At 44.1% G+C, this 13,284-nt stretch overlaps 1 protein-coding gene across 2 annotated transcripts in view; it reads right to left on the reverse strand.

Annotated features, from left to right (window-relative positions):
- fbl (pantothenate kinase 3 fbl) overlaps nt 1-10,304 on the reverse strand; it is a 91,565-nt gene extending 81,261 nt beyond the window's left edge. Inside the window, exon 1 of one of the 2 annotated variants that reach the window (XM_067787864.1) lies at nt 9,595-10,304. In XM_067787864.1, the coding sequence (XP_067643965.1) occupies nt 9,595-9,652 (58 nt within the window). In that variant the 5' untranslated portion in view covers nt 9,653-10,304. The remainder of the gene's footprint in view (nt 1-9,594) is intronic. The other variant, XM_067787865.1, reaches the window with a different exon arrangement.
- Between the last annotated feature and the right edge of the window lie 2,980 nt (nt 10,305-13,284).

The raw sequence follows: 13,284 nt of genomic DNA on the forward strand, positions 1-13,284 counted from the left end.
CCCAATAGGTAATTTTTTTCCACGTAAAAGTTGTCTTGCCAACTTCAGAGAGGTCACTGCAGGTATAGGCGAATAAAGCATCCAATTATTTCGACGGGTTGTGTAGCAGAACCTTTTTCAAGGGGATGCCAGCGCAGTTTATAGCTTCTCCAACCCGATTGTCAACCTCACCTACCCGTGGCGATTCCTGTTTTTTAGCAGCCTAGGCTGTGGCTATATCGTTATAGCTCAGATGAAGGCCGATAGCTTTTAAGCGCAATTTAACTCTTTTTCGGGTAAAAGTATAGAACAGCGGTCGAGAGGTGGCAATAAAACGCGTATTGACTTTGACAACAATAATCCGAAAGCGGAAAATTGTATCTCTGTCGGGAGGTTTTTGCAGTTGAAATTGGCAATTTTCATGTGGTTGTTGTATTATTATTGTTGGCCTAAGAGTAAGTGCAGGGTTATTATGAGAATTTGTTTAAAAATGGAAAGGTAATATTTGGATATGTTCAAAATGATAGTTCGGATTTCGGCAGAATGGATTACTTTTTTTCATGATGACCCTCCAGTCCGAAATATGTCAAACGATAATTGATAAAGAAATGTTATTTATACACCCAAATATATCCTTCATTGGCGACACAATTATCCTGAATGGTCTGCCGACGATTTGATATGATTTTGTCGAATCTTCAAGATTGTCACAATGTGCGTATTACCTGCCATACCGAAGGTCCTGGTTTCAAGGCCCGGGAAAAGCAACATCAACAACTTAAAAAAAAATTTATTTCAATTACTTTGAAAGAACTTTTCTCTGCTGAATCGCATGGTTTGACTAACACTCCGAGTGTGTTTCTGCCATGAAAAGCGAAAATTCATGTGCTTGCAGATAACTGTAGCCTAATTATTTAGAACATTACGAATTACCTGCTCAAAAAAACAATCGTCGAATTTAATATAGATTTAAAACTGTAAGCGACTTTATCTATAACGGAATCAGCGTTATCGCCGAAATAAATCGCCGAAATAAATCCACAAGTTTCAACTGAATAGGCAACTGAAAAGTACAGTCTCTCATAATAATGTGGGATGATCCTTTACGCTTCAGACAAAGCCTTTCGTGCGATTTCTTTAATATAATGCTGGAGAAGATAATTTAAGCAGCAGAACTAAACCGTAATGATACAATCTATAATAAGATATTATTGGTCTTAGCAAACTCGCCGCGCGTTCTGACTTCTCTGGATTAGATAAAGAGGCACAAAAAAGTGGGACAAAGTACTTGCTGTCATCCAAGAAAGAATCCCGCCTTGGCAACCCCGTCGCTATTGACGGATATAAATTCGATACTGTGAAGGACTTCGTCTATCTGGGAACCAGCATTAACAGCGAAAACAATTTCAACCGAGAATAACTCTTCCTTTTAAGTGCTACTTTGGACTGACTAGGCAAATGAAAAGTAAAGTCCTCTCTCGACGACCATTCCTCATGTTGTTGTTGTTGTTATAGCAATGCTCGCCCCACCTAATAGCCGCGACCGATCCCAAATTGTCATCAATATCCTCTAACGGGAGTCCAAGGAAACTTGCCGTTTCAACAGGGATGGACCATAAGGAAAGGGGTGTTAGAGGCGTTGGTTCCACATTACAATTAAAGAGATGGTTGGTGTCATGTGGGGACACATTGCAAGCGGGGCATACATTTTGTATGTCGGGGTTGATTCTGGATAGGTAAGAGTTTAACCTGTTACAGTATCCAGAACGAAGTTGAGCAAGAGTGACACGCGTCTCCCTGGGGAGTATGCGTTCCTCTTCCGCGAGTTCTGGATATTTTTCTTCAAGTACTGGATTCACCGGGCAATTCCCGACATAAAGGTCCGACGCCTGTCTATGGAGTTCACCAAGGACCTGCTTGTGTTTTTTCGCTTCATACGGCTGGGTTCTCAGGTGCCGTATTTCCTCAAAATGCTTACGGAGATGACTCCTTAGGCCCCTAGGCGGTGCTGGTTCGTCAATCAGATGTCTGTTGGGATGCCCAGGTTTCTGGGTATTCAACAGAAACTGTTTGGTCAGCATCTCATTTCTCTCCCTGATCGGGAGTATTCTCGCCTCATTATGCAGATGGTGTTCTGGGGACATAAGAAGACAGCCCGTGGCGATTCTGAGAGCAGTATTTTGGTAGGCCTGTAGTTTCTTCCAGTGGGTAGTTTTTAGGCTTGGCGACCATATGGGTGACGCGTAGCACGTAATCGACTGGCTAATTGCTTTGTATGTGGTCATGAGCGTTTCTTTATCTTTTCCCCAGGTACTGCCAGCAAGGGATTTGAGGATTTTATTACGGCTCTGAATTCTCGGAACAATTGCGGTTGCGTGCGCACCAAAATGTAGATCCTGATCAAACGTCACACCCAAGATTTTGGGGTGTAGGACAGTCGGTAGCGTAGTGCCATCGACGTGGATGTTCAATATGGTCGACATTTGGGGCGTCCATGTTGCAAATAAGGTCGCGGAAGATTTAGTCGGTGACAATGCCAGGTTTCGCGAGGCGAAAAAACTGGAGAGATCAGGTAGATAGCCGTTTATTTTATTGCATAGCTCATCGATCTCTGGGCCTGGGCCTGTGGCCATTATTGTGCAGTCATCGGCGTAGGAAACGATTGTGACTCCTTCCGGTGGTGAAGGTAGCTTGGATATGTAGAAATTAAACAAAAGTGGGGATAGGACACCACCCTGTGGCACCCCTTGTTTAATTCTCCTTGGTTTTGATGTTTCGTTTCTGAATTGCACCGCTGCCTGCCGACCACCCAGATAATTTGCGGCCCACCTTTTAAGACATGGGGGAAGGGTAGACCCTTCCAGGTCTTGCAGTAACGAGCCATGGTTGACCGTATCAAAGGCTTTTGATAGGTCTAGCGCTACGAGTACTGTTCTATGGTGGGGGTATTGATTCAAACCGCAATTTATCTGGGTGCCAATGACATTTAGCGCGGAGGTAGTGCTATGGAGTTTTCTGAAGCCATGCTTATGAGGGGCTAGCTGCAAATGTGCTTGGAAATAAGGGAGCAAAATGGCTTCAAGCGTCTTTGCCACTGGCGATAGGAGAGATATCGGACGATATGACTCACCTATGTTAGCTGGTTTCCCAGGCTTTAGTAGCGGGACCACCTTGGCCATTTTCCATTTCTCGGGTATGACAAAAGTGGAAAGAGACAGGTTGAAGACATGCGCTAAATATTTGAAACCCTCTTTCCCTAGGTTTTTAAGCATCGGCATGGCTATGTCGTCTGGGCCCACTGCTTTGGATGGTTTAGCGCGACCAATGGCGTCCTCAACCTCTCTAGCGGTGATGGTGATTGGTGACGCGCTGAATTTGTGTTTATGTGCGTGTCTATTGGCTCTCCGTCTATCTTTGTCAACCGTAGGATGCATTATATATTGTCGGCAGAAAGCGCTCGCGCATTTTTTCGCATCCGACAGCACCTTATCGCCAAAGGCGATGGAAACCAAGGTTTACCTACACCGGTAGAGAGGTTACAACCTCTTAGGTGCTCTTGCCATTTCGCCCGCTTGTGTTCTTCCACAAGCAATCTGATGCGTTGGTTTATATCCCTTATTTGGGGGTCGCCTGGATCAAGCTGTCTTATAAGGTCGCGTTCCCTCGCTAAGCTCGCGGCCTCCGCCGGGAAGTGGGGCCGGATTTCTGGAATTCTCCCGGCGGGAATGAAATGTGCCGAGGCGGATTCAGTGACCTTACGGAAGGCACGCTCCCCTTGGCGGGCATCAGTCGGGATAGGGAGGGCAGCAAAGCTGCTGTCTGTTGCAGATTTATATTCTTCCCACTTTCCTTTTTTGAAGTTTATGAAAGTGCGTTTTTCGGTGACGATGAAGTCGGCGGTACGCTCGAACGAAATAAGTATGGGCAGGTGGTCGGATGCCAATGTTACCATCGGCTGCCAGTTGACGCAGTTTACGAGTTCTGCGCTCACGATTGAGATATCTGGCGAGCTATGACAGCTTCCTACCATACGTGTGGGGGCGTCTCCGTTTATTGTGCAGAACGTCGTTTCTTCTATTTGATCCGCCAACATCTCACCCCTACTGTCAGCCCGCAAGTTTGAATGCCATAGGTCGTGATGGGCATTGAAATCGCCTAAGATAATGCGATTGTTGCCAGTGAGTAAGGCCTCGATATTAGGGCGGTATCCACTCGGGCAACAGGTGACAGGAGGGATGTAGATGTTGATGATTTCTAGATTTGCATCGCCTGACCGAACAGATAGGCCTTGACGTTCTAAGACATTGTCCCTGCGGTCGATGCCAGGATCAAATATATAATATTGCACAGAGTGGTGTATAATAAACGCGAGGCCGCCTCCATTTCCGCTCTCGCGGTCTTTCCTGTGGACATTATACCCAGAGCAGGTCTGCAATGCAGATCTTGCTGTGAGTTTAGTCTCTTGAATCGCAGCAATGCGGATGTTGTGCCGCTTCATGAAATCGACTATCTCCGTAATCTTCCCAGTTAGTCCATTACAGTTTAACTGCAGAATTCTGAAGTGCATGAGGGGTGACGCCGCCACTCTAGGGGTAAGTGACGGGTGACTACGCCTAGGTTGTGCTTAGGCGTAGACTATGGGACGCCCTTGGGCGTGAGCAGCAAGGAGCCACAAAAGATTTATAAAAGTTACGCGGACGTCGGGTTTTGGGATCAAGCCCAGAACAACCTGTCCGATGCAACCATCCCTTGCACGAGACACACTGAACAGAGTATGACCGTCCTAAAAAGATTCTTTTCTGGCAAATGCAGCAAAACCATTTCTCAGGACCGGGGTCAGGAGACGGACCCGGATTGGGTTCGATACCGTCCCGGAGTAAGAGAATATGTAGCAGTCCTGCTGCAAGGAGATGCTGGGAGGATGACAACTTGTGGGAGGGACGAAACAAATTAAATGGGGTCACACTGACATGACAGTCCTTGGTCGGGAAAAATCCCGAGTCGCTCCGGTACATAGAACCGACTGCCTTGGGAAGCGACCATTCGTCATCCCACACCCTAGTTCCATGGAACTTGGGGTCGCCAGAGCCCCCGCTACTGAGGAAACAGAACGCGCCACGGGTGAGGTTGACAATTGGGTTGGATAAGCTTTAAATTGCGCTGGCTACCTCTTGAGAGGGTTGCGCTATACAACCCATTGAATCATTTGGGTAATTTATTCGCCTCTTACGACATGCATATCTGCCGCGGGTATATTCTAAGCCCACTAACACGCTGTGGTTAATGGTCCTGCCGGCGATTATCGAAGGAGGTATAATGATGAGTTGTATGACGCTTCCCAAGGCAGTCGGTTCTATGTACCGGAGCGACTCGGGTTTTTTCCCGACCAAGGACTGTCATTTCAGTGTAACCCCATTTAATTTGTTGCGTCCCTCCCACAAATTTTCATCCTCCCAGCAGCTCCTTGCAGCAGGACTGCTCCATATTCTCTTGCTCCGGCAAGGTATCGAATCCAATCCGGGTCCGTCTCCTGACCCCGGTCCTGAGAAATGGTTTTGCTGCATCTGCCGGAAAAGAATCTTTTTAGGACGGTTATACTCTGTTCATTGTGTCTCTGTAAGGGATGGTTGCAACTTTTATAAATCTTTTGTGGCTCCTTGTTGTTCACGCCCAAGGGCGTTCCGTAGTCTACGCCTAAGCAGCCCCGCTGCTCAGCAAGCCACAACAAGTACCCGCTGCTGCTCGCGCCCCACGGCGCCAACAACTCAAACAACTGCTACCACTCATAACTACAATCTTCGTAGTAGACTCGGAAGCAATGCTGAGCAACAGCCCCTGCCCCCATCTTCTCCCCCCCCCCCCTCTTTTCCGGCAGCAATCGTGTAGGTCAGGGAAACAGACTCTTAGTCCCTACCTCCGTTTGCACCGTTTGCCAGCACAGAATATATAGGTTTGCGACATCCGCCCAATGCAGCTCCTGCCTTGGGTGGTGCCACTTTCCTAGATGTTCTGGTCTCCGCGACGGCAACCCCCCGACGGGTTTCATCGCGCCATGTTGCCAGGTCGCAAACCCAAATCATCCGGGTACCCCAATGCTTTCCCAAGGACGCCCAGTCCCAGGGCCACAACAGCAATTACGTCCCGGCCTTCCTCAACCCAGGCGTAGTCACCCGTCACTTACTCCCAGAGTGGCGACGTCTCCCCCTATGCACTTCAGAATTCTGCAGTTAAACTGTAATGGACTAAATGGGAAGATTACGGAGATAGTCGATTTCATGAAGCGGCACAACATCCGCATTGCTGCGATTCAAGAGACTAAACTCACAGCACGATCTGCATTGCAGACCTGCTCTGGGTATAATGTCCACAGAAAAGATCGCGAGAGCGGAAATGGAGGCGGCCTCGCGTTTATAATACACCACTCTGTGCAATATTACATATTTGATCTTGGCATCGACCGCAGGGACAATGTCCTAGAACGTCAAGGCCTATCTGTCCGGTCAGGCGATGCAAACCTAGAAATCATCAGCATCTACATCCCCGCTGCCACCTGTTGCCCCAGTGGATACCGCCCTAATATCAGAGCCTTACTCACTGGCAACAATCGCATTATCTTAGGCGATTTCAATGCCCATCACGATCTATGGCAAATCAAATAGAAGAAACGACGTTCTGCACAATAAACGGAGACGCCCCCACACGTATGGTAGGAAGCTGTCACAGTTCGCCAGATATCTCAATCGTGAGCGCAGAACTCGTAAACTGCGTCAACTGGCAGCCGATGGTAACATTGGCATCCGACCACCTGCCTATATTTATTTCGCTCTAGCGTACCGCCGACTTCATCGTCACCGAAAAACGCACTTTCATAAACTTTAAAAATGGAAAGTGGGAAGAATATAAATCTTTTACAGACAACCTCTTTGCTGCCCTCCCTATCCCGACTGATGCCCGCCAAGGGGAGCGTGCCTTCCGCAAGGCCATTGAATACGCCTCGGCACGTTTCATTCCCGCCGGGAGAATTCCCGAAATCCAGCCCACTTCCCGGCGGAGGCCGCAAACTTAGCGAGAGAACGTGACCTTATAAGGCAGCTTGATCCAGGCGACCCCCAAATAAGGGATATAAACCAACGCATCAGATTGCTTGTGGATGAACACAAGCGGGCGAAATGGGAGGAGCACCTAAGAGATGGTAACCTCTCTTCCGGGGTGGGTAAACTTTGGTCCACCGTAAAGTCCCTATCGTATCCGACTAAGCACAAAGACAAAGTTTCCATCGCCTTTGGCGACAAAGTGCTGACGGATGCGAAAAAATGCGCGAGCGCTTTCTGCCGACAATATATAATGCATTCTACGGTCGACAAAGATGGACGGAGGGCCAACAGACACGCACATAAAAACACATTCAGCGCGTCACCAATCACCATCACCGCTAAAGAGGTTGAGGACGCCATTGGTCGCGCTAAACCATCCAAAGCAGTGGGTCCAGACGGCATAGCCATGCCGATGCTTAAAAGCCTAGGGAAAGAGGGTTTCAAATATTTAGCGCAGGTTTTCAACCTGTCTCTTTCCACCTTTGTCATACCCGAGAAATGGAAAATGGCCAAGGTGGTCCCGCTACTAAAGCCTGGTAAACCAGCTAACATAGAAGAGTTGTATCGTCCGATATCTCTCCTATCGCCAGTAGCAAAGACGCTCGAAGCCATTTTGCTCCCTTATTTCCAAGCAAATTTGCAGCTAGCCTCTCATCAGCATGGCTTCAGAAAACTCCATAGCACAACCTCCGCGCTATATGCCATTAGCACCCAGATAAATTGCGGTTTAAATCAAAACCCCACCATAGAACAGTACTCGTAGCGCTAGACCTATCAAAAGCTTTTGATACGGTCAACCATGGCTCGTTACTGCAAGACCTGGAAGGGTCTATCCTTCCCCCATGTCTTAAAAGGTGGACCGCAAATTATCTGGGTGGTCGGCAGGCATCGGTGCAATTTAGAAACGAAACATCAAAACCAAGGAGAATTAAACAAGGGGTGCCACAGGGTGGTGTCCTATCCCCCACTTTTGTTTAATTTCTACATATCTAAGCTACTTTCACCACCGGAAGGAGTCACAATCGTTTCCCACGCCGATGACTGCACAGTAATGGCCACAGGCCCAGGCCCACAGATCGATGAGCTCTGCAATAAAATAAACGGCTACCTCCCTGATCTCTCCAGTTTTTTTCGCCTAGCGAAACCTGGCATTATCACCGACTAAATCTTCCGCGACCTTATTTACACATGTCGACCATTTTGAACATCCATGTAGATGGCTCTACGCTACCGACTGTCCTACACCCCAAAATCTTGGGTGTGACGTTTGATCAGGATCTACATTTCGGTGAGCACGCAGCCGCAATTGTTCCGAGAATTCAGAGCCGTAACAAAATCCTCAAATCCCTTGCTGGCAGTACTTGGGGAAAAGATAAAGAACGCTCGTGACTACATACAAAGCAATTAGCCAGCCGATTACGAGCTACGCGTCACCCATATGGTCGCCAAGCCTAAAAATTACCCACTGGAAGAAGCGACAGGCCTGCCAAAATACTGCTCTCAGAATTGCCACGGGCTGTCTTCTTATGTCCCCAGAACACCATCTGCACAATGAGGCGAGAATACTCCCCATCCAGCCAGCACCGCCTAGGGGCTTAAGAAATCATCTCCGTAAGCATTTTGAGGAAATACGGCACCTGGGAACCCAGCCGTATGAAGCGAAAAAACACAAGCAGGTCCTTGGTGAATTCCACAAACAGGCGTCGGACCTTTATGCCGGGAATTGCCCGGTGAATCCAGTACTCAAAGTAAAGTATCCAAAACTCGCGGAAGAGGAACGCATACTCCCCAGGGAAACGCGTGTCACTCTGGCTCAACTTCGTTCTGGATACTGTAACAGGTTAAACTCTTACCTATCCAGAATCAACCCCGACATACAAAATGTATGTCCCGCTTGCAATGTGTCCCCACATGACACCAACCATCTCTTTAATTGTAATGTGGAACCAACGCCTCTAACACCCCTTTCCTTATGGTCCACCCCGGTTGAAACAGTAAGTTTCCTTGGACTCCCGTTAGAGGATATTGATGACAATTTGTGATCCGTCGCGGCTGTTAGGTGGGGCGAAGCACTGCTACAACAACAACAACAACATGAGCTGTATGAGCTTTACGCAGATATGCACTTAATAAAAGTCCTAAATATTCATTGAGTGGGTCATGGTATGCGAATGGAGGAAGAGCCATTTGGAAGCAGAGGTAAGAGACCACAATTGAGATTGGAGAGGCAAGTGGAGGAAGACTGGTACTCTCAATTGGTGTCAGTTGATGATGATGCTGATACTTGAAGTAGTTATTCTCTAGTCTGATTTTTCCCTCCGCAGATAAAAACCCTCCCACCCAGAAAGTTTACATATCGAAATCATAAGAGTGGCTAGTGTGATTTTTAACAAATAATGATGGCTGATGATTTAAAAAAAGTTTGTTGTATAAATCAGTATATGTATACTTAAGTTAATAGGTCTAAAATTTTATAAACTTATGTAGGAATGCTTTAAATAGAATTGTTGTTGATACATACTTTTAAAACGCTTACCTTTAGCCAATTGCGATTTAAGCATCTTGGACTCGTCTTGCATTTATTGCCGCTTGTAATATCGTTTAATCTGATCTTTAAAATTAGCACTTGGCTATGGTCTACAACTTAGTTGGGATGTCGTTACTATTGCGCGAATACACGAAAGGCACACTTTTATGTTTACGTACCACGTACAAATACAGACTTCACAAGACAAAATAACAATAATAACATGCTTTTTGTGAAAGAATCATGCATATAATTGTTAAAAGATAGTTTCTATATAGAGCATATCTGGAGATGTATGTTGTATGCGCGCATGTACATATCGCACTCAACAAATTATCTTATCAATTGAAACACAATGAGTTGGATGACTCAACGTAGCGATTTTCTTTGCATTCCTAGTGTATCAGTATTTTGTGTTTATTTTGTTGCTTCTCATTTAGCTTTGGCGGTGGTGCAACTACACACCCTACAGTACACGGATTTAGTGCTTAAGTCAATCTCTCAGCTCAGCTCAATTCAAGGTTATGTCCTTGTAGAGTTTTCGTGCATATATATTGCAATGTTTTTGTTTATAATTTATATTTTAGATTTCTGCACTAATTAATACTTCATTCATCGTTAAAAGTGAAAATTTCAGTAGTATTATTGTTTTCACTCGCGCCCACGAAATTTCCAACGAAAGGAGGATGCACTGATGACAATTGACACAAATTGACAGCTGAATTGTTTAGTTTTTTTGTTATTTTTATATGCGGCAGTGTTCATTGCAAAATTATCGATTCTAAGCTACAAGGTTGCATGATAAAAGTATCAGATTTTAATCCACATTTATCAAAATCAAAAATATCTTGCATCTCAAGACTGTTTATATTAGGGGGACTCATTTACCATTATAAATGCCTTATAAAGTGTGTAAACGTATAAATTTATCTAAGGCGTAAACGAACTGTCAAATTTTGTATGAAAAATCGTTTACACAATTTGTATAAACTTACGCGCACTTTTCATGGTGTAAACGCGAGAAGAACAGAATTCTTAGTAAAGATGTTTTAGTTTTGATTTTTCACTTAATGTTGGCATTTTTTAATTTGTATAACAATCAAACGTTCTTTGGTAATTATACAGCTGATCGACAATTAAGTTCATCAATAATATTACTAGGTGCGTTCATATAACAGCGTATGTAAATGGACATAATTTTCACCATATATATTTATATGCTTCAATGAGTCCCCCTAATGATATATTAAACTTCCCTAAGCATATATGACACTACTTTATTTTTGATTGGATTCCAATCTAAAAAAACTGACGAAACTTTATCGGAACTTCAAAGCACAAAAACAATTTCTATCATGAAAAAGCGAGACCACTATTGCCCCAAAATTAGTGAGTTTGACATGTTTTTGTTTTACATTTTATTTTTACATTAACACTTTTAATAATAAAAACAATGCAAATAACACGCGAAAATTATTTCGGTCTCTAATAATTCACTTTTTTCACAATAAAGTTGATTGTAATTGTCTTTTTATGCACCAAATTTTAAAACTAAAAACAAAATTTTCATGTGTCAGAAAAAAATAAAGCAAAACGGCCGAATGTCAAAAAACCTATCGAAATGCAAACTGGTTCGTTTGTTTTGAATGAACTGGGTTGTATTTTTTCGTGTATTTAGTTAGTTTTTTGAAATATAGTTTACACACTTACACCAGTACTGAAGCCGTATTAGGAGGGAATGCGAAAAAAATTTAAGATACAATACAAGAAAAAATACATGAAAATAAAGTAGTGTCATATAGGTATTATGGCCAAATTAAACTTCCTTAAGCCGGAGTCATTGGTGCCGTATGTCGTATCGCTGTATCCGTATCCCTAACGTAATCAGCTGTTTATCGTGACGACGGAAACCAAAACCCAATTGGTTGGCTACGATACGATTACGACCTTAAAAAAAAATAAATAAATGTAAGGCGCGATAACCTCCGAAGAGATCTAAGGCCGAGCTTCTCTTCCAATTTGCGTCGTGCTCCTCTTTATTTTTCCCTACAAATTGGCCGGACGGGACCTACATGTTTTATGCCGACTCCGAACGGCATCTGCAAGGCAGATGAGTTTTCACTGAGAGCTTTTCATGGCAGAAATACAATCGGAGCGCTTGCCAGACACTGCCGAGGGGCGACCCCGCTTAGAAAAATTTTCTTCTAATTGAAAAATCTTATTTCTAAAATTTTGATGTTCCTTTGCCCGGGAGTTGAACCATTGGAGATGTATATGGCTATGGGTATGGTTATGACTATGGCGTTAGGGTTAAAGCTGGAGACATTGGTGCTTTATCGGTAACCGTATCGGTAACCTTTTAACAGCTGATTCGACCAACCTTAGGAGAATCAATGCAATCGATAATTGGCGCCGCTAAGGTCGTAACCGTATCGTACCCAACCAACTGGGTTTTGGTTTACCGTCGTAACGATAAACAGCTGATTACGTTAGGGATACGGATACAGCGATACGACATACGGCACCAATGACTCCGGCTTAAAGGACTAATAAAACTTCCTTAAGGCCAAATTAAACTTCCTTAATCCTTACGCCATAGTCGTAACCATTCCCATATCCACATCCATCTCCAATGTTATCGATTAATGGTGCCTTAATCGTGAAAATTTTATAAAAATGAAGAAAACGCAAAAAATTAAAAACACATTTCACACAAAATAAGTCTCTTAGTCATAAAGGTTCCAAAACAATGAATAAAATCTACAAAAAGTTATTAAATTCACCTACTCAAATATTTTTAGGTTATGGATATGGCGAGAAACCAAAAACCAGTTGGTTGGTTAGGTGTGGTTATGGCGATAGCGTTGTGGTATGGCACCATTAATAGATGACATTGATTTCCATAAGGTAAGTTGGATCAGTGGTTTAACTGGTTATTGTGTTATGGTTATAAGTCACCATTAGTTGGCTCTTAAAGCGGGAGTCATTGGTGCCGTTTGCCGTATGGCTGTAGTAGTATCCCTAACGTAATCAGTTGTTTATCGTTACGACGGCAACCAAAAACCAATTGGTTGGCTACGATACGGTTACGGCCTTAGCGGCACCAATAATCAATTGCCTTGATTCCCATAAGATTGGTCGAATCAGCTGTTATAAGGTTACCGATACGGTCATTGTGAATGAAGACAAAGTGTGATTTCTTTTCTGTCAACTGCCTGACAGGCTGTTCGATATGGCTACTTTTCAGCGTTTTGACAGGATGTTCAATATGGCGGCGCCTATCTTCAGCGGGTGATAGAAAGAGATACATAATGAGACAGCAATAGTCAAATACGAATCAGGTGATCCAATCACTTTAGAATTTTGACGTTTATGCAGAAGAGATCACATTTTGTCATCATTCACAATGGATACGGTTACCGATAAAGCACCAATGTCTCCAGCTTAAGGAAGTTTAATTGGCCCTTAACGAGTTTGCAACGTATCAACAAAAATTGCTTTCGCTAAAAGCGCTGATTCTTTTTTCAAATGTCTGTCAGTTGAAGAAGAACGTCATCTTTGGCAAAAACAATAATAGAAAGACTAACATTGAGGACGCAATTTCTCGAAAATATAAAAAAACGCAATAAACAATTTTGCAAAAAATAACGTAAATTTAGAAAAACAAATGCATTCTGCAAATTC

The sequence above is a fragment of the Eurosta solidaginis genome, chromosome 5 (assembly GCF_040869045.1).
Source record: "Eurosta solidaginis isolate ZX-2024a chromosome 5, ASM4086904v1, whole genome shotgun sequence".
Taxonomy (NCBI): domain Eukaryota; kingdom Metazoa; phylum Arthropoda; class Insecta; order Diptera; family Tephritidae; genus Eurosta; species Eurosta solidaginis.